The sequence below is a fragment of the Morone saxatilis genome, unplaced genomic scaffold (assembly GCF_004916995.1).
Source record: "Morone saxatilis isolate NCDOM2014 unplaced genomic scaffold, NCSU_SB_2.0 Contig11, whole genome shotgun sequence".
NCBI lineage: Eukaryota > Metazoa > Chordata > Actinopteri > Moronidae > Morone > Morone saxatilis.
Window position 1 is genome coordinate 25,639,687 of NW_023339663.1, and position 27,046 is coordinate 25,666,732.

A 27,046-nucleotide genomic window follows, 5' to 3' on the forward strand; every position below is an offset into this window, starting at 1 on the left:
ACACCTTCCTTCCAATCACCTGTCTCCCTTTCCATCATTGTTTTGTTGTTTCCTCGGACTCGCCCCTTTCTGCTTGTGAAGCTACATTCTAATCCGTATGTCTACATACATGAGTCAGAATGACTTGACCAAACCTACAAATAAAAGCCAATAAGGAGGATGCCAATGAATGCCAAGTCATTACACGGCCACCTGACGTTACAAGCAGTTTTTAATAACATTAGTGACCTGATGGTGGTGCTATGAGAAAAGTTCAGGCGACTACCAAAGTGATTACATTGTATCTGCGGGCGCTTTGAAACCAGTCTGTAGCAAATTCATTGGCAAACAGTGCTCATTCAGAACCACAAATGTCATTTTGACCTGGAATGTTTGGCTGCTTGAGGAAGTTCGATGATCACAAAGTTTATTAGGATTCATCCCCTGGTGGACGATGAATGTCCACCAAAGTGTTGGACCAATTGACCATAAGTTATTTACACATTTCTGCACATATTGCTCCTTTTAGAAGCTCCCTAATGTCTACCAGTTAGTCAGTACCTTATAATAGGTGTTTATTTTACGGTTTTACTTTTACTCACAATTTGTTCAAGTAGTAAACCCACAAAAGCTATACAATACCTGTCACGCTGAGATTACAGTAATACTGCATTGCACAGGATCAAAAGACAATCTTCTAAGCTGCAAAATTTAGATGAGCGTTGAAGGGCCCTTATCAGCCCAACATTGGAGAAACCAGCTCTCATAATGTGATTTGTGTTTTCAATCAGAGCATGATCGAGCATATGCATGCAGAATCCGGTCTCATCTTTCTGAAACGCAAAGAGGAACGCCTCTTATAACCGACCCACAATTTGCGTTTTTTTCATGCCCTCCACCCTACCACCCATCACCCTCCTGTCCCGCTGTTCTGCCATCTCCCTCTTTCTCTGTTGCTCTCCCCCGTTCTTTCTTCTACTCCTCTTCCCTTTCGTCTCGGCTCTTCTCTCTAGCTCTCTTCGCTCCTCCTCCTCCCTCCATTTCTATCTGCCCCCCCTAAGCCTCTTCCCTCCCTCCTGCCACTGCGTGCTGGGAGTATCTGTTTGTTTAGGGCAACAACTCGCTCCCCTTATAGCCACCACAGTATTTTGGCTCTTTCCCCTCGCATCTCCCCATCCCTCCTCTTCTCCAATCCCCTCCCGCCATCAACACTGACAGGCCAGTACTCAGGCCTGCTTCCTTCGCAACAAAGTAATCTCCTCCTTTGTTGGGGGCCCTCCTTTTGGAAAACGCGCCCTCCAGTTCAATTGTGCATTCGTACATTCGCCCTGCCGCAACTTACGACCTTAACTCTTAAACTGTAGATGAGGGTGGTGGAATGATGGTGTGTTGTGTCTGTGCTCGTGTAGTGTGATGGGTGTGTGTGTGTGATGCTTGGTGTGAATGTATTTTGTGGTTGAGGCTGTGGACACACCGCTCAATGCAATAGAAGCTTTATCTATAATATTATAACTGCATATAAAAAGGTTTGAAAAAACAAGCTCAAAGGAAGCTCGAAGAGGTAGGAGTCCTCACATTCACACTTTGAAAACGGTGGCATGGTGCGACAGCAATCCTCTAATGAGCAGCTGTGCCTTGCTCAAGACAGAGGTGAAGAGGTGTGATGCTGTACTCAGGCACGGTGTTGCTTTGAACTAAAAGGTAAAGTCAGCATGCTTACAATGACAGTGCTAAAATGCTGATGCTAAAATGTTCGTCATCTAAGTTTAGTTTAACATGCTAATATTTGCTAATTGACACTTAACACAAAGTGCAGTACAGGGAGATGGGAATGTCAGTTTTGCAGATATTTGGTCTTAAAGGTCCAGTGTGTAACATTTAGGAGGATGTATTGGTAGGTATATAATATGTTTTTATTAGTGTATAATCACTTAAATATCAGAATAATGTTTTCATTACCTTAGAATGAGCCGTTTTTATCTACATGCACCGAGTGGTCGCCTTCCATGAAGCCATGTTGAACCACCCTACAGTAGCCCAGAATGGACAAACCAAACACTGGGTCTATATATGGTTGTTGTTTGCGCACTGCGCGGCCATCGTAGATTATCCTATACACTTCACAGCCCGCTTTTAGCCCCAGGTCGTCAAATACAGACACAAGCATTGTTCCGTTAGTTGCACTCTGAAACATCAGCACTAGATGCCACTAAATCCTAATCCTATAATTCAAAGCCACGGTCTGTGAATACAAAACCACCAACAGAACAGAAGCCAATCTCCCCCTGTATTATCTATAAATGTTGGTACATAACCCTGAAAATAACTTGTCTTTGAATATTAACAGTTCTCTATCCACAGTAATCCAAAAATACACCAGCAACTTCAGGAACCTTCTATAATTATTCTTTTCTATTTACAGTAGAATATGAGAATATAATTTACTTAATAGGTTTTGGTGCTTTGTTGTAAACACTAAAGGGGTAAATCTGTTAGGATAATAGAATAATCTACTGTCTATCATCTATAACTCATATCAACCATCACTATACCATCTTCACCTTTTCTATCACTTTCCCTCTGAGCTGTATCACCTCAACAGCTCTGTTACCACTTCGTATCTATTTGATGGTCTCTACCATCTTAAAGTATCTATCAATCTGTCATTGTCCAAACCATTGATCATCTCTTACTTCTCTATTGTCTGATTTTCCACTATCTCTTTAATCTATACATCTAAGTCTCTCTCTGCTTTGCCATCAGCTACATAGGTGCTGGAAGGGAGGAACTGGAAAGGAGGAAGATACCTCAACAAAGCTCACGTGCTCTACCCAGGGAATTCACTTGTTGCTACAGACCTAGGATTGTTTAGACCTAGGAACACACCTTGCCACAGCCAGTTTACACAAAAATCATCAGAGGACAAAACCCTTGTTTGTAAAACTAAGCCTCTAACAGTATTGTGGTGGGAAAGAAAAGCCACAGGAACAAAGACTCTTACCTACAGCTGCTGAATTGTTTAGATAATTAAACACCAGCTAAACAAGAGGGATTATCTCTTGAGCCAAATCTAGAAAACACTTAGTGGACTGTCGGTCATGCAGGTTCATTGTTATGGGTAGCCTCAAACTGACTCTATCCTTACTCAAAACTTCCATCAGATTTCTGACTGTGTTGAGGAGGCGACTTATCTTAATAGATTTCTTGATTTCATAACGCTCTTAGAATTTTTATAAATCATTCAATACAATTCAATTTCAATTCAATTTTATTTATATAGTTCATAACAGAAAGTTACTCTCGGACCACTTTTCCAACCTAGAGCAGCTCTAGACCCCCCCGACCACCCTTATCACACCATTACTTACAGATGACCCAACAGTTCCCACCCCTCCGCGGACAAGACTTTGCAGCAGCAGGCTCTAGGTGGGGTGAGAGAGAGAGAGTGTGTGTTCTAGTGGGGTAATAGGGTACAACAATAAATAACATGCAAGCCACGTTTACCATTGACCTTATTCAGCGTGCCCATTTATTCATTTGTAACATTTCCTGTTTGGTCTCTTAACCTCCGGCTGCTTTTGCAGACTAAACAGTCAAAAGTCAAAAGTCACGGCCCTGATGGGTCCACATAGCCTGTTATATTTATATTAAATTAATGAGTTAATTAATCAATGTATTTATTTATTTATTTATTGAGGTATACCCATAAACAGGTAGGCTATACGAATTATGGCCAAAATATATATTTTTTAAAATCCTTTAAAAGGTTCAGTGTGTAGCATTTAGGAGGTGTATAATCACCTGAAAATAAGAGTTTCTGTATTTTTGTTACCTTAGCATAAACTGTATTTATCTACAGAGGGAGTGGACTAATCAAACACTGGCTCTAGATAGGGCCTTTCACAAATTTCGCGCCAACATAGTTCCTCCTTCATACTTGGAATGCAAGCAGTATTCAGTTGTTGCAATCCGAAACCAACTGAATAGTGAATTTAATAGATACCACCAAATTCTATACACCGTTCAAAAGTTTTAACTAGGTTTAAATTTTCAAGTTACGTAATTGGCTTGATCCATACAGGGAAATAATACTTAAGTGAAGAATGCTCAGAAATGCCCAGCAGCACTGGCCTAAGAGTCTGACATGTGTGTGAGTGTGTGTGTCCATTTGCGTTGACATATAAAAAATCTGGGGGCTTTATTGAAAACAAATACTCTGCAGGGGAAATAATTAATCATTCTGGGGTAAAGTTTCACTCTCTCTGTGTCTCTGGCACATACTATGCCTATTTGACTAATTGGTGCAAGTGTGAAGAAGAAAGGTCCTTCTGAGGAGGACACAAGACGACCACTTCTGGGTTGTGAACAAAACTAGGCAAATCCAAAAACTCTATTCCACCATCCAAGTTTGGTTAGGAAAAGAGCAGGACTTTTGGTAATAGCATATTATTTACCTAAATTAAACTTTGACAAGACACAACAAACTTCCATTTAACATGCAGTCATTTTTAAGGTGTTTTCTGAGAACACAACACAGGTGACACTACTGATGGTTCTTATCCATACAAGTGTGCCAGTGAGCCTTTCCAGTGAGCAATCATGGACACCTGCATGCAACTCGAACTGGAATGCCTAAATGGAATATAGCAATCATTAATGTTCCTCAAGTACACCTGTGCTCGTCCCTGCTATCACATGTAATCACAACAAATAGGCCTATTGCGTGAGGTCACTAAACTCAAAAATTCCTAAAGGTGTACAGTGTCTCGTTTTAACAGGTACAACAGCACTTATGAGAGAGTGAGTGAGGTGTTGTTTGAACAGTAGGTACACTGCCCAGTTATAAGACACAGTAAGTCAATGGATGGAAGTGGATCTATTCTATCCAAGTGTCCCACCAAGCCATGACAGTGTGCCAGTGGGCTGGAAAACACAATAGGAGGACCCTGAAACTGGAGCAGTGACATGGAATTCAGCCATCATTCATTTTGTTACACCTGTGCTTTTCCTACTGTAACCTGTCAAAACAAAGGCCTGTTGTCCAGATATTACTTTTGGCTTCCTCCGGCTATCTTTTGTGCTCTGTCAGTGTCAGCATCGTCATTGTGAGCATGTTAGCATGCACCCCTGTGTACAGCCTCACAGAGCAGCTAATGTGACTGTATATTCATTTGTTCTAATATCTGCGTTTTCATATTCGTTGTCTTCTGATGTTCAGAAATACTGTCAGTTAGCAGAACGCTAAAGTAATCTTATAATCTAGACTGATCGAAGGCGTCTGTGTTAAACAGTACTGTATACTGTTGACCCTCCCCCATTTTGAAAGAATGAGCTGAGTCTCAAGTTACAGCAGTCCTGAGGGAGAACAGACTCACCTGAATCTTGTTTGTCCAGATATAAAACTAGGACTATTCCCCAGGAGGGAAAAGCTGTTATTTTAATATTTATTTGTATCGGTGGCAAAATTGAGGAGTTTGCACACGTCCAAAAGCACAAAAAATAAAATAATTATAATAACATTGATAGTTAGAGTGGATTTGTACACATGCTGTGCATATATACACATTGTGATAAGTTGACAGGTTTATAGAGTTTGGTGAAATATATTCCAGCTACACATTTACAGTATGTAGCATCAAACTGATTTAGGTACTGAGGATATATTTATGTTTTGTTGTTGCTGGTTTTTATGATTACATAAACATACATACATTCTCTGTGTACTTCTTCTGGCCTCAGGTGTTAGATCCCTGAATGTTGTCACCCCCTCCTTACCAGTCTACCTGAGACAAGGTGGTAGTAATCAGTAGTGGCTTGTGCGCAGGCGCGCGTCCTTCTCTGTTCATCAGTAGGACATTATAAGTGCAACCCAGAGAGCGCAGCGTGGTTCAGTCTACAGTATCTGGACCGGACCGAGGCGGGCAGGAAGCACATTCGCAAGGCGAAGGCGATGGAGGACAACGAGGAAAAGAAGAAGGTTAAAAACTCCTCTAAGAGCGACAGAGTCACCCTGAAAAAAGAAATTGGACTTTTGAGCGCCTGCGCTATTATCATCGGTGAGTGTGACAACTTTTGTCTTACATGGTGTATTCATGAAGATCGGCTCGGCTACAAAGAGAAGTTGCGTGAAGAAACGTGTTTGAGCGGCCGGCTGGTGGGAGAACTATTGTAACGTGGCGGATGTGCAGTTGTTGCACTGTTTTTAACAATATCATGCCACACAATAGGAGTCAGCCACAGAAAGGGTTTTGTTCGAATCCTGATCTGCTGTAAGCACACTGTAGGGGAAGCTTATAATTCAAAAATAGTGTAACAGTCTTTGTGCCAGAATTTGGCACAAAACCGCCAGGATACGCGCAGAAAGAACCGCTTTTACGCACGGATGGTCCATCTCCGATGCCTAGGTCCAGATCGGACTTTAGGCAGAGTTCTGTGTGGAAACTGTTGCATCAGTCGGGATGATCTGACTATGGACATGCCTACGTGGCTGGATCTTTTTGAACTTGAAAGGCATGCAGACAAAGCACAGCCTCCATGTGGTTCTGTAGGACAGGAGAGCATTAACACTGCATCGCTGCCGGGGTTCGGGCTTCAGTACTGTTCCTCCTTCATCTTATTATAAACCGCCCTTACTCTGATAAACCGCGCTTACTAAAATGACTCATGCTGCGATACGTGACATTTACGTTGTGCGGTCATAATGAGTCTGGGTATGTTTAAATACAGGAAGCTGCGCTGTTGCACACGGCTTTCCTGTACATTATGAACAGAGCTATAGCGCTGAAAGTATGCAGTGTCGGAAACAACCCTGTCTGCAGTAGTAAAGTCAACAGGTTATGCAGTATGTGCTATAAGAATATGACAGTAACGCAGAGGGTTCCCCAAGCGCCAGCTGGCATCTGATAAGCAGCCTCTGATTGGACTCATATCCCCAGCCTCTATATTTCTGGGGGGGGGGGGGGGCTGCTAATGACTTCATGACACGACATGAATGTTGTCATTAAGTTATTTTTGTGTGAGACTTTGTGTCTGTTCTTGGGTTTTGTTAAATCAATTAGATGGCTTAACCCACCTTTTATTATTGTACACTGTGAATTGTTGTTAGTTTCTCAAAATTCAGCTTTGGTCCCTTTTCATTCATAAATGTTGGCTGGTTTTTCAAAATTATTTAGATTATAACATGAGCCAAGCGCATGCAGGATGAACCACTGGACCACAGAATTGGGAAGACTGGATAAATAAGAGAATGAATGAAGAGAGAGGTCAAGTACAAGGTCGTTTTCAGCAGTCATTCATCTGACTCAGTAAATCACTTCTGTGTGGTCATACAAAAGGGGCAGTAGAGTCATAAGACAGGCTTTAACTGACTGTCTAGCTGCATGTAATGGGGCATCAGGAGTGTGCCAGTGAAAACAGTACTGCCATGACTTAAGTCCCAAGTGTACCTCTGCAGGCAGGACCTCCAAATGATAAGTTTCTACACCACAAGTAGGCGGACCCCTCCAAGTAAAAGGGGAACGAAACCAACATGACTGGAAGTTGAAGACAGATGTTGGACCTTCTAGTCTGTTTTATACTGTGGTTTCCACTGTATCTTTTTAACATGCTGATTACCTCCTGTGGCTGCAGCTCACAGATTACACAGATTTGTCTTTTACATATTTAGGGTAATAAAAATGTAAAATCAAACGGAAAAGTATTTCACTAAGCAAACAGACACAAACCTACCAGAACAACTGATAAATAGAGAACAATGGAGTCAGTGTGGCACTTTTAATACTAATGTTATCATTTTAATAGCTTATCTTTATAAGCAAGGTCATGTCTACTATGCTTTGATAGAAACTGATACAGTCCCAGTGAATTCTCATTCTTTGGCCGGCCCATTTAAGTATTTTGTCCATTTGGCAAGTAGTAGCTGTATAAATCCTTTGCTAAACTCTCAAAGTACACCCACAGCTCAGATTATGCTTTACAGTATATCCGAGCTTCAAGGGTTATATACTTTGTCTAATTTAATATTGTGAGTGTGAAATGGGTGCTCAGATCACTCCGGTTAATACCGACCACTTGCCAGGTCTTTTCTGCGAAGCACAGATGGAGTGAAGCCTGTGAAGCTAGTACACACATACAACATGAGTCACACTACTACCCACCAGATACAGCCTACTCACATATCCAACGCCCCTCTCTAGTAAGGTGGACTATTGGAGCTGTCAGCGCGCATTACTGCTTTACTGTGTGCAGTACTGTCTACACCTAGGGGCTGGACAATAAAGCAAATAAACAATATAAAAATCTAAGACAATGTAAATATGACAGTTACCACTATTTCCACATTTTCCCAGCCCCACCTCCACCTGCAGATATTTTCACCTCAGGCAGTTTGAGTCGGTTATGCTCCATGCTTGTCTACACTGGTAGGATAAGTCTTAACTCTCTGTCATGATTTGAATAAAATGGTGATTTCTGAGGAGTCATTTCTCAGCTCAAGTGCAGGGAGGCTGTGAGGGTCAGTAAGACTCTGATTCACACTTTCAGCTGTGATGCCAAACTTTATGACATAACAAACACAACATAGGCGTTATGTAACAGCTCTGCATCTCACCACGGCCTCCACAATCAAATCTGACAGTGATAAATGCACTGCTCGGACCTCCTCTCTCCCCGTCATCATTAGGGAGCATTCGGAGCAGCTCTAACGGGGAAGCCGCGATGGCGTGCCTCACTGGGTTTGAACTGATAAAATGTTTACAGTGGACAGCAAATTTGTTGTGAAGACTCCATTTGTCCCCAAAGTTCACCAAAGAGGAGAAAAACACTTTTTGCTTGGACAGCTGCTGTTTGCTTGCTTTTTTATGTGTGTTTGTTTATGTTTTGTCTTTTCTTTGTACCAGGCTGGATTTAAACACATGACATGGTGTCCTATTACCTCCACCAAGGAGGTTGTGTTTTCGGTGCCGTTTGTCTGTCAGCAGGATTACGCAAAAACTACTGGCCTGGATGTTCATGGAACTTGCTGGAAGGGTGTAGCATGGGCCAAAGAAGAACCTGTTAGATTATGGAGCAGATCACGGGGGAGACACATTATTATTTTTCACTCTTACATTGCGAGATAGGTTGACTGTAATACAGACATATACAGCGGTTGCGCTTGCAGATTTGTATATCATAGAAAACTGAACCATTGGCATGGTGGATGTCTTCTGCACTTTCCGAGTGCCCTTCTAGTTGTGTCATAGCCAAGTGAGCCACCACCCCTGTTTGGGGGACAGCTGAGCCAGGACCTCAATGAGCCATGTTTCCACCGCACCACAAGGCCAAATTGGATTAACCGGTTCATTCTACCAAATATAGCTATGGTTGTGTCATTACATACGTGGGACAGGTGGTGCTTGAATTTCTTCTGTTGTTTTCCATAAAGAATAAATTATACAAGCAGTCTAATTAAAGTTAGACAAAAAATTTTGAAAGCGGTAAACTACTGGTTTCCTTCCACAACTACTGTTATATGCGTCAGGGATCATTTGCTATCTGTTCTGGACACCAGGGAGCTATTGAAGGGTCCAGTGTTACAAGACTGAGTGGTTCTCTGTCCAATTGGGGACATGTTACTTAATTACTTAATTAATGTTCTCTAAGAATTCAGTACATACGCACATAATAGGGATGTGCATCTCCATCACTGAGGCCAATGAAATACGCATTCCCAACCGATATGATGCTGCAATTCATTATGGTAGAGAGAGTTTGATTTTCTTTGGTTCTTCTTAAGCTGCCTTCAGAAACTGTTTAGAGAGGAGAAATCCATTTGACTATCAAATTATTGGTCACAAATAATCACTTTCTAAATAATAACAGTGCAATGATGTTAGAAATGATTTCATCCAAAATTGTATCTGATGCACACTTTTTTAATCAGGGGATCATATCTTGAACTTATGCCAGTGCAGCAATGCTAATCAGTGATTCTTGCCATCCTTAGCACATATTTTTTTTTTTTGTCCATCATCCACAATCTGAGCAGCCCGCAGCAACATAGATGCTGCCATGTGGTTTAGTGTCTGTGTTCTCTCCATAGTAAAACAATGACTCACGCCAACACAAATTAACTGCAGTGCAACAATCACAGACATGATCCTAGCATGTAAAAGCAATGTTAAAATTCAACTGTAACTGTGATTGATTTTTTTGGGTTAAAAGCTAATCACACAGTTTTGTTTTTTTTTGGGATGATGTCAGTGTAGATGATTTGATTGAGGGTTTCTGTGCAGCAGCCCAAGAATAATTGTCTCTTTTTGTCAGTTTGATGTATGAAGTTTGATGTATGAGCCAATTTACCATTTTATACTCATGCAATCATCTGACTACAGAAACAGAAAAATAAATCAAAAAGAAGGCCTGTAGTCAAATTGTGTTTTTCTTTAATGAAACACGACACTGGGGGGACAGAACAGAGCTTTAACCTGCTGATGTATGCAGTCATGTCTGTAAAACATCCCTACATCCAGCTACACTCATTACCAAATAATGACTATAATGCCAAAAGTTGTTGTTTAGCAAATTTAAAGTGAAGGGAGAGATTTAAGAATTTTTCCTCTTCCTTGTGTGTTAAAGTTTCTTTGTCAACAAGTCTTTGTTAATCTGTTCTTTCCACCTGCATCCTCTTTGTTACCAACACACTTCTGTGTCCTCCAGAATTCAACGTAAAACAGTTGCAATATCTACTGTTGGTGCTTTGACCTCTGACCCTAGGCTTCTGTGTGTCTAGGTTTAACACCTATTCTTTTGTTACATTTTTTTTTATTTATTAAAAGTCATCCAAATACTTACAATATACAAAATAATAGTCCAAAAAGCTTATTATACATGCATATTACACATCCACCACAAGACAGCATAATGTTGATGATAAGGTTCTTTGGAGATTAGAAAAGTCAGTTGAAGGGAATCCCCAAAGATTTGACTAAAATTTAAATGGTTTGGCTGTTTTAATAAGCCTCTGGGGATATCTGGATGCTGTTTTTTTTATTCAAGCCAGTTTTGTTTTCAATGTCTCAAAAACCTGTATATGGATATCTGAGTAATAAAGGGGATTGACAAGCCTCAGACAAAACAGTTCATTACTTAAAGGAGGATCTATTGGCAGGAATAATAATAATAAAAATGATTGTGTTTTTGTTAGGAGCGGGTCCTCGCCTACAGAGTCCGCCATGTGTCTACAGTAGCCCAGAACGGACCAAACACTGGCTCTAGATAGGGCCTTTTGTGTTTTTTGCAACTTTTGTTGCCACTGTAGTTTCTCCTAAACACAAGCTGAGCTCTACTGGTTGTAATCTGCAACTGCACCACTAGATGCAGCTGAATCCTACACATCGGTCCTTTGCCAAGACAAACCAGAAACAAACATGAAAATTGAAATGTGTAATAGTACTTAAATATTGAATTACCTACAAACAAGTGTAAATAACCTGAACCTTTGCTTATCTCTGTAGGGAACATCATTGGCTCTGGGATATTCATTTCACCTAAAGGAGTGTTGGAGCATGCAGGATCAGTGGGGCTGTCACTCATCGTATGGGTTTGTGGAGGAGGGATCTGTGCCCTTGGGTCCATGTGCTATGCTGAACTTGGCGTCACCATCCCAAAGTCTGGAGGAGACTATTCGTATGTGACAGAAATCTTTGGAGGGCTAGTGGGGTAAGTACTGTTGTTTAACACTGCTGTGCCTACACTACAACAGCAGTTGGGTTTAATTTGAGACGATTCATGTTGACTGTTTTAGTTCCCAGCAATTACCAACCTAGAGTGGAGTAATAGTCTCTAGGGTCTGTACACAAAAGGGTTGGTTTAATACGGCTGCCTGGCTGGAACCAATCAGCTCTGAAGGTCCTGTGACTGTCATGTAGTCATGTGACATGCCAGCTGATCATAGAGCAGTGCTGTAAGTATGAGAAGGTCAAACATGCCCTGTAGTGTGCATGCCTGTGGCGGCCCTAGTTTAGTCCTGTGTGGCTTTGTTTCGCTCATTCATTTCCACGTGTAAAGCAGGGCAAACAAATACTGGTGCTGCCTTAAAAGAACCAAACAAGAACTAATACAGAAATAAATGCACCAGTATATTAAAAGCAGAAACATAGGCTTAACCTTCATGCTGCTCTCTCAAGTGGTTTACATCCATTCAACTGCAGTTTGGAAATCGAGAGTGCAATGAATTAGAAAGGCATTCTCAATGCTCGAAATATTTTTTTTCCCACCACTTTTTGTTGGGCGACAGTTAGGTGATACAATAATAATGTAGGAACACGTCTGTAGCGCTGTCCACCACACCCTTGCAGAACTACCACATCTCCCCCATCTAACGACACACTCTCTCCCTTCTTTGTGGTCGTACATCCCTCATTAAGTACATTACTTTATCACTGAGTTCTGTTTTCCTCCTCAGACACCATTAAATATTGCCAGCACTAGGCTGCAACTAATGATTATTTTCATTATCAGTTAATCTGCTTATTATTTTCCTGTGTTTCACACACAGGAAATACAGAATCATGCATATGCATTAGTCATGGAGAGATGCCATAGTGATTAGGCTGCTACATAGTCAGGCACTGCAGGGGTTCTGTGTCTTGCTCAAGGGCACCCTGGCAGTGCCCAGGAGGTAAACTGGTGCCTCTCTAGCTACCAGTCCCCACTGCGTACCATGGTACGTGCTGGATTTGAACTGGCAACCCTGCAGTTCCCAAATCAAGTCCCTATGGACTGAGCTACTGCTTTAAAGCTATTCTTTAAAGACACAAGCTTGAAAAGCCTAAAAAAAGACTAATTGGCCTTTACATTTTTGGACTATTTTCTATAAGTAGTGGATTTATTCAGTATTCTATTACTAAATAGAGGGCTGCACTGTGAGAAAAGTCTCAAGACAAGTCAAAGGTCACAGTATCAATTACAAGAAGATAAGTCCTACTGTATTTACCTCCTTTCTTTCCACTGTCTCCTCTTCATGTCTGAGCATCAGTCTCTTTTAACTGATGCTTTTAAGTCACCCAACCCTAACTGATCAACAGCAGAAAGCAGTGCTGGGCAGCTCTTAATATCAGCATGAATGAGAACACAGGGTGGAACTGAAAGAGAGCAGTGAGAGCCCCTTTCCTGTCCAAGTAACAGTCAACACCACAGCTTGTAGCACCAACTTCTCCATATTAAACTCGAATTTAAAAAAAAATGCCACCAAAGAAACTGTTTACTCTCACATACAAAATGCTGTGTGTTTTGTCTCTTCGTCCTGCAGCTTTCTGTTGTTATGGAGTGCCGTGCTCATCATGTATCCAACCACGCTGGCAGTCATCGCTCTCACCTTCTCCAATTACGTCTTGCAGCCGGCCTTCCAGAACTGCCTGCCTCCGTTCATTGCTACCAGACTCCTCGCCACCATCTGTATCTGTGAGTCACAGCCCAAAGCCCGCTCAAAGTCCTTTTTAGCCATGTTCTTTTGTTTAGTCTATATTTGGTATTTCGCTATGTTGTTTCTGAACTGTGCTTCCCAGCGATGCAAATCCCAAACTAGAAGGCTTTTCCCTCTGATTTTCTGTTGATGAAGTTTCTATAGGTGGTGCTAATTTTCTTTTTGTTCAGCCAGGCTAACTTCTGCTGCTAATACTAACCACATGGTTCTTCTGTTCATCTCAAACAAACCGAAACTCAAAACACATGTGGTGGAGAATTTTTCCAGGTGCAGAGGCTAAGAGACAGATGCTTATTTTCATTAGATATAAAGTCAGATGCCACAGAGTGAATTTCAAGTAACACTTGGTAGGAAGTCCTTCCCTGTCAGGTTTCTAAAATGCAGTCAGTCGTCTTGTGCTGCATCAACATGGCAGTACTCACTGTAAACTCGACGCAACATGCATGTTAGACTCTTTAAAACACGCTTGTGTTTCATTGTCAACCTTGAATGAAATGTGTGAGAGGAGAAGAGCTGTGCCACTACAATGCAATGTAATTCAACCTGGCAGACGGGAATGTCTGACCTTCCACTTCAGGAATGCAGCATTAGAAAAAGTAAATGTAAAAGCTTTTATTAGTTATTGACTTCCTAAAGAGCAAATAACCAAGTAGTTATTTTACAGGAAAAGCAACATTTTGTGAAGGAGTCAGGCAAGTTGTTTTCGACCCTTCCCAGTGTTTATGCTATGCTAAGCTAACCATGTCCTGGTGGTCGTTTCATATTTAAAAGACAGATAATGAGAGTGTTATTCATCTTCTTCTCTAACTTACAAAGCAAATAAATTGTTGAACCATTACTTTACACCAAAAACTGTTCAGACAGGAAAACCCTTTACATTTTTTTGATGACGTGAAGAACTGTCTCTTGTTGGCATGAACAAAATTGACAAGCTGGTTGGTGGCTGGAATGTTGACCAGGTTTTTTAGGTTGATCGGCTCATGAAAGTCTGACAGGTGATTTGGAGTTTATGCGTCTGTTTCGGGGATTTGACACCTTTTAGAAATCCGGTTCAGAGGATCCCACTGGTGTATTGATAGTGTGACTGTTTTAAATTCCTGTTGGCTGCTTGCTGCCGCTCTGGCCTCTGACGCAGTCATCGTGACATCCCGGTTCGAAGTATCACACTTCAGACCTTGTGTCACTGTAAGGTCATCTGACTGTATGACCTAGAGTGACTCCCAGTGAGGGTAAACATCAGAGCAGACGTTCCTAAATCAACAATACAACCTGAACTTAGGGTCAGCACACTTAAAATCCATTAAAGAATTAAGCATTGAATGATGGCAGATCATAAATAAGTGTTGCAAAACCAAATGAGAGCAAGGAAAGAGAAGCAGTAAGTCCTGCCTATCCATTCAGCAGGATATACCTGCATCCACTGACCAACGTGAGAGTAAGTGGCTAACAGGTTGGAAGTCGCTCTGACATAAAAAGCAAGGGAGAAGCCACAAAAACAAACCAAATCCAGACACTTTGATCTCATGGCTTGAAGATATTATGGTTTTATGATAGTTCACGGTGTGCTGACGGCTGTCATTGTCATTTGATAATTCCTTATGAAGCGCTGTGCTCTATTTCTAGCCTCTAATCTGATCAGCGCCTTTCCTTGAAATGTTGGAGTACAGCAATCTGTATTTAAATAGCCAGTGGCAGAAGCGGCGTGTGCATGTATCTGGTCAACGAGCCAGCCAGCTTGGTCTTGTCTGAACTGGATGGAGAACTGGCGGTATAGACAGGAGAGGGATGGGTATCTGTGCGTGAGAGAGTGTGTGCATGTGTCAGGCTGGGGTTAGTATGTACAGAGCACGCAGGTGTACCTCCACTATTTTTGGCGACACAACTGCTGCCTAGTTAGGCCAGGGGCCTGCTGTGTGTGAGTGTGTGTGAGTGTTGTAAGAGTCTGTGTGTCTGCACACGTGTGTGCCTGTGTGTTTGTTTGTTTGTCAGTATCAGTGTCAGACTATATAATGGTGCCAGCCTTTGTGGACGCCGCTAATGAGAGGGTGTGTCTACGCCATTGTGCATTGTTTCACAGTGGTTACCGTGACGCTCCTGTCACCGAGCACCATGGAAACAGGAAATGGGCAGGACACCTTGCGCATCAATGATGGGGGATGCCATTGGCCAGCTGACATTCTGGTTAGCGGTTTTGATATTCGTATTGGCTGCTTGGTACCACCCACTCTCCCCCTCTCTGGTCCACAGCATCACACTTCAGACCTACAGTCACAGTGAGATTATAGTCATCTGTCATGAGCAGTTATATAAGCTTCAATTTACGTCTGAAACTTTACCTGCATCTTGTGAGCAGGGAACCTTCCTGCATCCTGAACACAGATTGAGAAGATGTTTCTTGGATGATGAAATTTAAGGTTAAGTTTAATGTTTTTACAATACAGCTCCGTCACACTCACACACTGAATTCAGATGCGTGGAAGTGAGACAAGTCACTGGTGTAAATAATAAACTTCTAGTTAGGTCTATATGCCATAATCGCAAATGTAGGAATGTATGTATGAGGACCAACACCTACAGCCTTTACTGTGAGAAGAGGATGGATATGTTTGATTCAATAGCCATGCATTGTTTTACACTGTGTGTATACAGTGAGTCAGCCCTGCACTGGTGTTCATCATCAGTTCTAGACAAATTCAGGGCCATGAACCATAAACTCACCCACAGAGGCGAAAGCTTGTCAAGTTGATTATAATCTCCACAAAGGAAACTAGCAAAACTGGAGATATTAATATACGATATAAATATTACGTCACTTTAGGACTTTATACTGATACTGTTTCTTAAGTGTCTAGGCTGACAGGAATAAATTGTCAACAGGTTTCAGCACTTGGTGGACGGTGTTTTCTGAAACCCTCAGTGAGCTTAACCGGATTAAATGTTGTTCTGCACTGCTGAGTCTTATTAAGGCCGCTGTTATGTCAACTGAACTTTCCTTGGTGAAGGGTTTATGAATGTGAGTCAGCCTAGATATGTTCCCAGCTCCCCTGCAGTATGTCACAAGTGACCCAGGTGTGTGTGTGTGTGTGTGTGTGAGAGTGTGAGTGTAAACCAGACAGGTCCAGTTGTGGGCTGGTTGTTTTCTTCTAAGTATAGAAGCACTGGAAATCCCACAGCAGCACTGTCATGTGCCTAGTACGTCCATTTGAAAAGATTTACTCTGTAACACAACTTTAAGTAGACAAATATTAATCACTTTTACTGGATAGAAAGCTGAAACAGTAACAGTTTAAAGCAATGACCATTAGAATAAATGTCTTATTTCTTTAAAATGTAAAAGACAGTAATAGGCTCACTGAACCAAGCATTGTTAATTTTACATTATAGCCAACAATTACTAGAAATGTAATGGGTTTTTTTCAAAGCAGGAGGGACACACACCCTGATTTTCAGTTTTACTGTAGAGCAGCAATCGCAGCTTCTGTTGTTCATTCCAGCGCAGCAGGGAGACAGTTTTAGTCACCACGTGTGTGTGTGTGTGTGTGTGTGTGTGTGTGTGTGTGTGCCACATCCATGTGGTGGTGCAGCAGTGGTAGAAAGAGAAAAAGTAGTAGTATGTTCCAGCTGTTATTTCTCTCCTGCTTGCTTTGATGGATGACTTTAACGTAACAAGCCTAAGAAATCATTCCATTATTCAAATAAAAATGCCATTTCTTTTTTGTTTCCCAACTGAACTGCTGCCAGAAGCTGAATGCCCTGCAGGAACACTAGGTACCATTTAAGTCCTCTGTGCCTTAAATCGTGTCGTTGTTCTGCTTTTATGAGCGTTTGGAAAAGAGAGAACAACGATACAAATATAGGCACAGCGTAGACACAAGTGAATGAAGCAGTGCAGAGAATGCAGGCTAAGAATAAATGGAGACATCATGCGCAAATTACATTTGAGTGATTTCAATTTAATTTTGGCACTCCTAGACTTCCACAGATTCCCCCCTCCTTTATAGTTTGAATGAGGAATCACTATCAGTCAGCTACAACTGCTCTGCAGATGGAAAAATCTAAGTGGTTCCAAAAAGTAAAAGTGGTAAGGATATGGATGGCTCATGGGATAAAGAGATCATCACATAATGCACTTATTCGTTAGACCCTTCAGCAACTTTGCTCTATCATTAAGTCGTTGCATCTCATCTGTTAAAGAGTAAATATGATAAAATGCTAATGTACCACAGTAACAAAAAACCTGCTAATTTTGCAGTGTCTGAATTCATCTTCAGACATGTCTGCACACAGCTCTCTGAAAGATACATAATGGGGGGGAAAACATGTTATTCCATAAAGGAATTACTGTAATTGTCTAATGTTGCAGAGAGCTGGCATTCCGGTTTTAGTTCACGCCCAAGGGGAAGCACACAATTCAAAAGACTGTTGTTGAAGTTGTTATATTGTTCTTTATCTTTAAGATTATCTCATCTTAAAGATAGTTAAATAAATACAAATAAGAAAAAATGTAAATATACTAAAGCTATGCTAAAACAAAACCAATCTAACCTTCCCTCTTGACATGTATAATTATGTGCTCCCCCATCCATCTGTAACAGTCTGTGTTGTTGCCCTCTTAGCCAGGGCTCTTTTTAAAAGGAGAGTTTAAGCCTGAATGGGAGTTAAATAAAGAAAAATGACCAGTGACGGCTGAGTGCAGTCTTCCTTTTATCTAGCCCTAACACTACATCACTAACTGTACTGTGTTAGTTGTCAGCATGTTTCTGCATTTAGACTAAACAGACTAAATCCTGTAGATTTACTGTAGTCTGACGGAATTCTGGTGTCAGATACCTTGTGGTGCATAGACAGGACTTGGGAGGGGGGTTATTGCCAGCTCAGTGACTCCAGTGACCAGATCCTGGACCAAGAGGAGGCGTTCCTGAGGTTAAAGCCCCCTGATAAATCTCCACAAAGTTGGGTTCAGAATCCATTAAGAGTAAAAGCAGTAATTAGTTTAGTATTCTAGTGCTGAGGCAGCATTCAATAGAAACTGTGACAGCAGGACACAGATTTACCTGTGCTGTCACATTCAAAGCCCACTGGCACCTCCTTCCTGTCAGGGTTAACACAGGGAGGGGGGGTTCACAGGAACACAGAAGCGGAAATGCATGTAACACCCCTAGGGTAACTGACTATAAAACACAGCGGTGTTGTAGGGAGAGAGAAAGCTCTGCCCGGTGCCACCAAAACCTCCTGCCAAAAATTCACACGTGTGTGTATGTGTGTGTTCCCGCGCCAGCGGAAGCAGTTTGTTCAGATTTCTGTGCTGGGAGGGGAACCTTGCCCCGGTGATGGATGGTCGATAACACCCCACACCCGTATTTCCTTGCGCGCGCGCACACGCACACACGCACACACCAGCACACACACCACACACCACACACACCACAGCACACCAGCACACACACACACACACACACAGCTGTGCTATTACTGCAACAGAGTGTGTTTGTGTGTAAAAGGAGAGAAATTGAGAAATATAGAGAAATATAGAGAAATATGAAGAGAATGAGACATCTGCAGAAAACTGAGAGACAACAGGAGGGACAAAGAAAGGCGGATAGACAATGTTAATTACACACACCCTATTGCCTAAACTGAGTCCTGAGTTTTTGTTTTCTCCCACACTATCCTGAGTGCACATTAAACACAAGCAATGGTCAGTATAAAAGACAGGGTCTTTTGGTCCATGGCTATTCCTGTCTAAACCCTTACTTGTGCTAGCATTATTTAAGGCGGTGCCATTTGAGATTTCTAGATCACAGGTGTGTAAGTTACAAATGGACTTGGACATGTTTAAGCAACTTTTGTTTATGCTCTTTGTCTTTTATGAATTGAACATAAGCACACCATCAGAAATGGTCTTAAGGCTTAGTTCAAGTATAAATCTAAGAACATTTTTATAGCTTTTAAATCAGGGTTTATCAGTACTTTATAATCATGAGTACTTTGAAGGTAGTTGTGGTTGTCTGTCTGTAGGTTCGTAGTGAGGTTTAGATTTCATTACTGAAAATGAGACCAGGAAATTGGCTTTACATTTATTTACATTTATACACCCTTTTAGTAGTGTGACCCAGGCTTAACTTGCGGGGCTCTGCTCATTCATTTGCTGCATCCTGCTGTCCCACCACTCACCCTAAAGCTATGTTGATGCCCCTGCTGTCAGCATTTCAAAAGCAGTGCAAGAAAAGTACAACTACACTTGTTTTCTCTCTGTCTTTGTTTCTCTGTGCTGGTAGCACGACTCACACTTCCTACTGAGTTTACCTCTCTTGTAAGCCTGCACTCCAGTTTCAGGGCAACTGGAGAGCCACTTGCACTTGTCCAGATTGGCTCACTTGGAATTTGGCCAACCCTTGTTATTGTGGCACTCGCAAACACGCAATACTGAGGGTCAGTGTGAAGGTCAATGGCTGAGACTGTGGTGTGGGGAGCAGGGGCACACGCGCACACACAAACTCACACACAATGCAAGTAGGAAACGGGAAGTAGGAAGTGTTCAATTCCATAGACTTCTATCTGTTTTGTCAGGAAAGATGGTCTTTCTTTTGCTTCTGTGTGCTGACAAGAGAGGAATGTGCAGTCAGTGAGACAATGTACACACCTTAATCTTGAACATAAATATGAAAGAGGCAGCAAAACACATGTAGTCACTGTGAATTGTCATTGTGTTTTTAAAAGGTAAAAAATAAACTGATGCTTGTGTATGTAGATTGAATGTGGGCATAATTAGAAACACTATACAATGTGTTGAAGGTCTCATCACATCTCCACATTTCAATGCTTTGTCAGTGCAGGATAATGGAGCTTGGATTCTAATGCATTGCATACATTATGATTTTTTTAAAAGGGTAATAATTACCTTAATAAAAGGAAACATTAAAGGGAGATTATTTAAAGTTTGTGATTGTGTATTTATGCATCTTTCCATTTACCAACCCATTTGTCATTGTAAAACATGCACCCAGCTGGTAAAAAAAATGCTACTTTTCCCAGAAGGTTATGGTTGAATTTTATTAAAGTGTCTGATATTAGTAGAGGTTATTAATATAGTGGAGGTTCTATCTATTACACGGCACTGTGACAAAACCCTGCATTTATAAGGCAAAGCCTGTTAGACACATGATCATTCTAAACAATTTTGTGTGTGTCGCAGTATTCCTGACCTGGGTGAATTGCTCCAGTGTGCGCTGGGCAACAAGGATCCAGGATGTTTTCACCGTAGGAAAACTCCTTGCTCTGGCACTCATCATCTTGGTAGGACTTGTCCAAATCTGTAGAGGTAAACACACACACATTTTGGTGAGATGAAATCCTTAACATGACAGAAATTTCTGGTTTGGAATGAACTATGCATATGTAGATATAGTACACTGATTGCTTAATGCACTTATTGGACTAGGCCATGAAACAATTTTGAGTGTTTAATCCACACATCCTTTCCTCTCACCTGCTCCAGGTCACTATGATGCCCTAAGGCCCAGTGTGGCCTTTGAATTCAGCCAGGACCCCTCAGTGGGACAAATAGCGCTGGCCTTCCTTCAGGCCTCCTTTGCCTACAGCGGCTGGAATTTTCTCAACTATGTTACAGAGGAGATCGTGGAGCCACGCAAGTACGTCACGCACATCCACAGATAGCATTTCACAGCTCTACAGGTTTCCGATAAACAACTGACACTAAAGTATATCAATCTAAATGTACACCTCAGTCACTTTAGTGTTGTTAATGCTGTGTAAAACCTGCAGAAACTCAAGTTTTGTAATGCTGGTACACAAACATCTGAATTACCGCTATTACTTTTATCATTATTTGCATTAGGAACCTGCCCCTTGCCATTTACATTTCCATCCCACTGGTGACACTTGTCTACACCATGACCAACATCGCTTACTTCTCCTCCATGACCCCTGAGGAGCTGCTGGCGTCCAACGCTGTGGCAGTGGTGAGCAGCTCTCCAGCTCCATGAATGGATGATTTATATGGGAGCTCGTTTACATACTGTTCAACTCTGCTGAAGCTGAGGATCCTAACATGAGACAGACCTCAACCAACCAATTAATCAATCAGCCAATAAGATTAAAGTTTGTTGCATGATCCCAGGGGGAAAACTGGGAAACAGTCATGAGTTCAGGTTTTGATTACTTTCCTTTGAAGTACTTGAAATACAAGCAGTGTCCTGGTACATTAAAGCATAAGGCCGTCATTATTCAACATTTTAAATCACCTAAAAGGGACTAAAAACAACAATTATCTATCCCATGAACATACGCCTGTGCAGCAACAGTCTGATATATAGCTATGCAGGGTGTTCAAAATGTACAATGCATCTTTCAGTAAAATTAATAATTTAACATCTTACTTAAGGACTGACTAAATGAATCAGTAAATCAGTCACTCAGCAAAAGTCAATAATCTGATCCATTAGATGTTGTGTTGTTCCAGACATTCGGGGAAAAGCTGCTGGGGATGTTTTCCTGGGTGATGCCGATCTCTGTAGCACTGTCCACCTTTGGAGGAATCAATGGATATCTGTTCACCTCCTCCAGGTAGAACACACTCACCTTCCTTTGCCAAATATGTCCTCAGAATAAATAAACAGTGGCGTCGACCCTGTGTTAAGATGAACATACACACGTACAAGCATGTGTCTATCTGTAGGTTGTGTTTCTCGGGAGCCAGAGAGGGTCACCTGCCCTACCTGCTGGCTATGATCCACCTAAAGAACTGCACTCCAATCCCCGCCCTGCTGGTCTGTGTGAGTACTGCGCTCACAGCTTTGTCTACTCTGTCCAGCCACACACACAGATTGAAGCAAATCCCTAGCAACTTGCACCGAGTTGTATGGCAATAAAGTATTGAATCTTGAATCTTGAATCTTATTTTTGAATATTAATTAATTAATTATTTTGCATTATTTTCAGTTAGTTCGATATGCATTTGACTTCTGAACCTGTGCATTCATCTCCCACAGTGCATTGCCACCATATTTATCCTGTGCATTGGAGAGACACACAACCTGATCAACTATGTGTCCTTCATCAACTATCTGTCTTATGGTGTAACCATTGCCGGCCTCCTCTACCTCCGCAAGAAGAGACCCAACCTGGCCAGACCCATCAAGGTACAGAACCCAGAATCCACAGTAGGAATAATACTTCTCCAACGCATCCGTCGACCTCCCGACCATATCTCCGACACCTTCACCAGCTCTCCGCGTCGCTTGTCTCGCGCTCGCCCCCCCCCCCCCTCCCTCACCTACTGCGTCTCCCGACTCCCACCCTCCCCCCTCCCACTACCACCCCCCCCTACTCCCCTGCTCACCCCCCTCGGATCTTGTAGCACTGCATTAAGAATGTGTCCAGTGCTGATGAATACGGGCATTAGTGATTTCGAAGCTCTTCCTGCTCCTCCTTTCACTTGTAAAAGTCCGATTCTCAGGTATGTGCACTAGAGGGCTTAAGTTTTACATCACCACTGTCACCGCCCCCCTCTCTCGCTCCTCCTCGCGCCGCGCCTCGCGCTCCGTAGATGCAGATGATTGTATTTTCCCGCCAAGCACGTACCCCACCACCCTCCCCTCCGCCGCCTCCCTGTCACGCCTCCATCCCCTCCGCTCGCGAAACATTCATATTTTAATTTTTATCACCTCAGCTGAGCAGCAGCCATGAAACCAAATATTAACTCAGCAGCCAAAGTGGACACAGAGCTCTAAACAGGACAATTAATGGGCCATTGTATATGGTCAGATGTGACTTGTTGGTAGTTTGTCACTATGGATATGGACAGTACTTTGGCGCCACCTGGTGTCTACTTCATGTTCATCCCTCAGGGGCAATTGAGGCAAACAGAAAAACACATAGCATAGACAATTCAACACGATCACACAACACACACACAACAACACACAACACACCACACCACACACACACACACACACACACACAGCACGTTGGACTGCGTGAGATAATAAAGTCCTGCTTTAATATCGGGAGCCTTTTCCCGCGGTGTCAGTGCACTGAAAAGTAGTTTGTAGTCATCCGTTTGTCTCCAGTCTTACGCAAAACTACCCACTGGGTTAAATGGCTTTAATGCGATAGTGCACACAACAAACATATAATCACTCTCACAGTCTAACTAAAGCAGCCGTAAAAAAGCTGCAGAAAACAATAAAACGTTTGCTCCCAGTGTCAGAGGAGCACACTCACCCACAGAGTGTATGTCACAATTATTCGGAATTTTGTCTCAAATCGTTTTTTTGCTTGGATACAGTATACTGCATACAGAGACTGTGTGGGAACTGTCTCAGATGGAAGAAATTTAAAAAATCTAATCTCATTTAATGCAAGGTGGCAATTTTTTGGAAAAGAGAAAGGATTGTGTGGAATTGAGTCTGTGTCTGTCCTGTGCAGGTAAACATGCTGATCCCCATCAGCTACATGATATTTTGGGCTGTGCTGCTGGGCTTCAGTCTGTACTCTGAACCAGTGGTTTGTGGCCTGGGAATGGTCATCATGCTGACTGGAGTCCCTGTATACTTTGTGGGTGTTCGGTGGAAGGACAAACCCAAATGGGTCTACAGGCTAGTAGGTGAGTTGGCCTGTGCCACCGTCCAGTGTTGACTGATATTTATTTAGATATGTTAGCAGTTCATCCCTTTAATTAAACTCCTCATGTTGTGTTTTGTGTTGCAGAAAGAGTCACATACATGGGCCAGAAAGTGTGTTATGTGGTGTTTCCTCAGGAAGACCCTTCAGAGACTGAACCCCTCACTGCCTCCAAAGCCATTGACTGAGCAGTGCAGTCAACCAGGAAGTCCCTTTTTAGATCAACCTGTACTTCCAGTTTTTTGTGTTACAGTTTATCACAGTTTGGTCAGTTTGTGGTGATGGTGAACAGATGGTTTCGTCCATGTTCTTGAACAGGTGCAGCCTGAGTGGGGCTGCGATGAAGCGCCAGTATAAAAGAAGCTGATGGATATACTTTGGGCATTAGCATGTTAAGCCCTGAAGTTGATAATGTTTATTGTTGGTTTGGTAGTACTGTACCCCTCTTTGTCCTCACCAGTATGCCAAGTTTTTCTCTTCTTTCATGCAGATCTTTAGCTCATCATCTCACTTCTACTCACTGAAGGAACCTCCATCTGTACTCTTCCGCTTCACTTCCAAGATATTCTTCTTTTATGACTTTAACTAAATCCTTGAGCTAATGTGCCTTATGAAATGTATGTGTTGGTATAGTGTATTGGTTTGTGCGGGTATTTTGATTGTGTAATAACTTTTATGAGGTAAATATGCAAGCAGTTTCTGCACTTGGCAATACTTCTCTTTTACTGCTGCTACCTTCAGCTCTCTCTCACTAATTACTCACATGATGTTTACTGTGGATGAGTATTTTTCCGTCTGTTTCTCTGCCAGGCCGCAGTATCTGGCCTTCCCTTTTACTTTACATCCCTCTCTTTTTTTATTGTCATGCCTCTCCTGAGAGATACTGCAGGTGCCTTCATATTGTTATTAGAGAGGTTATCCACACAACACTCATCTTTCCCAGCAATATTCACAGCACAGGAGTAACAGGAGGATGATGGGAAGTTTGTGGCTGTCAGCTGGACCGAATGGCTGACTCTCTCTCAAAAGATTAAGCTGCATCATTACAACACATGTTGACAGGCTGTTCTTCAGGTTTTTAATGTACACCTGTCTCCTTTGGTCTCCGAGCACCCCGAGCCTCTGTTGAGCTTGTTGCTTTGGAAATGTTCTCATCTCTGGGAATGAATGCCACTGTGAACTCTTTAATGTGCTTGACCTGCCAAGACAGTTATTAGATTTCAGATTTTTCACCTGATGTGATTCACTACTTAACATTAATGTTACATTAGCAGGACCCATGTTGACAGATAGGTGGCAGTGGATGTTTACTTGTGCATGGGCTTTCTCTCACTTCCCCAAAGACGTCATCACTGCAGTTACCCCAGCACGCTGACTTACTATGATATTATTATATAATATAGTTGAACTGATTATCATCCCATTGACCTACTGTGTACTTTCATTGGTAGTTGAATCGAAAAGATATTGACTTATTATGACCCAATTGAGCAACTGAGTTTAAAAACGTAAAATAATTAAGATCAAGTTTCCTTACTGAAGTTGTGGTACCACTACCTTAACACAGTATGCTAATTTACTGTGGTCAAGGAGATATTTGTGTTTACGTGTGTTTCGGTAATTCCTTAGAGCACTTGTCTATAAGCTGTTTATGTTGTACTGTACATGCAACAGAACATAGAAGGTCTGGGCCAGTGGCCTTTTTAACATGATGAAACAAGCAGGTTGGAACTTGGATTGAACATTCAGTCCTTTTCCAGGCCAGATTCCCCACCACATCAAATCCACATAAAAACACTCAAACTTAAAGATGACGTGTATATCTGTCTGCCACGTCCAGACACTGTTAGCTCAGCTGAGATCTGTAAATACTGTGTAAAGAAAAAAGACAAACTGCCTTTGGACTTTGAAAGATCACATTCCTCAGACATGTTGTGATACATTTACATACTGTACAATTGATGGGTGTACATCTGTGTTTTGTAAGTGTGTTAAGTTGTACAAGAATAACAATGTAATTGCTCATTAAATATAGCAACTTCTAAGAAGCATAATTCTTTTTTGATAATGCAACTGGTTATTGTGTCCTCAATATCATCCCAAGACTTTTCTAAATTGATCACTTCAGCATTGTGTGCTTATTAGCAAATGTTAGCATGCCAACACACCAACACGGTGAACGTGGTAAACATGCAAGCATTGTCTCTGTGAACGTGTTAGCATGTTGACATTAGCATTTGGCTAAAAAGCCCTGCTGTGCGTTTAAGTACAGCCTCAGACGCTAGCATGAAGACCACAGACAGTATTATGGTGGTACTGGGAATAGTAGGTGGATGCAAACATAAAACTTTTGATAAATCACATTTCATACACTGAAAAAAGTCCGTAAATGATAAAGAGCTTGAAGTTTATTGATTGCAGGCACAGGACTAATGAGCAGAAGGCTGTACAGGGTTTTGATCAGCAAACCCCATGTCATGGTGGCATCTCTCAGCACAAAATATACAAATATAGTTCTTAAAATGAGAGAAATGCTTTTATACAAACAGTATATGTTGACTTCAGCCTTTGATGGGGAATGAGCTTTAAAAGCAAGGAGAGGGGATGCCGTATCAGACAACCTGGTTTAGTAGTACTTTAATTTCCAATGGCCTTGATCCAGTGTATTTACCCATGTGCTAACCTATTGAAAAGTACAGTTATTACTCATGTTGGAAAGGTTTTGATTATGTACTTGAGTGAATAAAAGCAATGGAAAGATGGGAAAAAAAGGGGGAAAAAAAACACTGACAAAACAGTTTAGAAGATGTTGACATGGCTTCTGTCCAGCAGTTTATCACAACTTTAACAAACTAATAAAACCTAGGGTACACAACATCTTGATCCTTAACAGATAATAAAACATCACCTTAACCTTTAGTAGCCAATGTGACAGTCTCACGTTACATGGACAGAATT

The 27,046-nt window shown here is 41.8% G+C and overlaps 1 protein-coding gene across 1 annotated transcript; it reads left to right on the forward strand.

Moving 5' to 3' along the window:
• Positions 1–5,837: 5,837 nt before the first annotated feature.
• slc7a10a (solute carrier family 7 member 10a) lies at positions 5,838–26,142 on the forward strand. The gene is made up of 11 exons (XM_035652450.1): positions 5,838–6,035; positions 11,475–11,679; positions 13,271–13,422; positions 20,640–20,765; positions 20,943–21,096; positions 21,303–21,426; positions 21,927–22,030; positions 22,143–22,239; positions 22,456–22,605; positions 23,894–24,071; positions 24,176–26,142. The coding sequence occupies exons 1-11, from the start codon at positions 5,930–5,932 to the stop codon at positions 24,274–24,276; spliced, it is 1,497 nt and encodes a 498-aa protein (XP_035508343.1). The 5' UTR covers positions 5,838–5,929; the 3' UTR covers positions 24,277–26,142.
• The last annotated feature ends 904 nt before the right edge of the window (positions 26,143–27,046 follow it).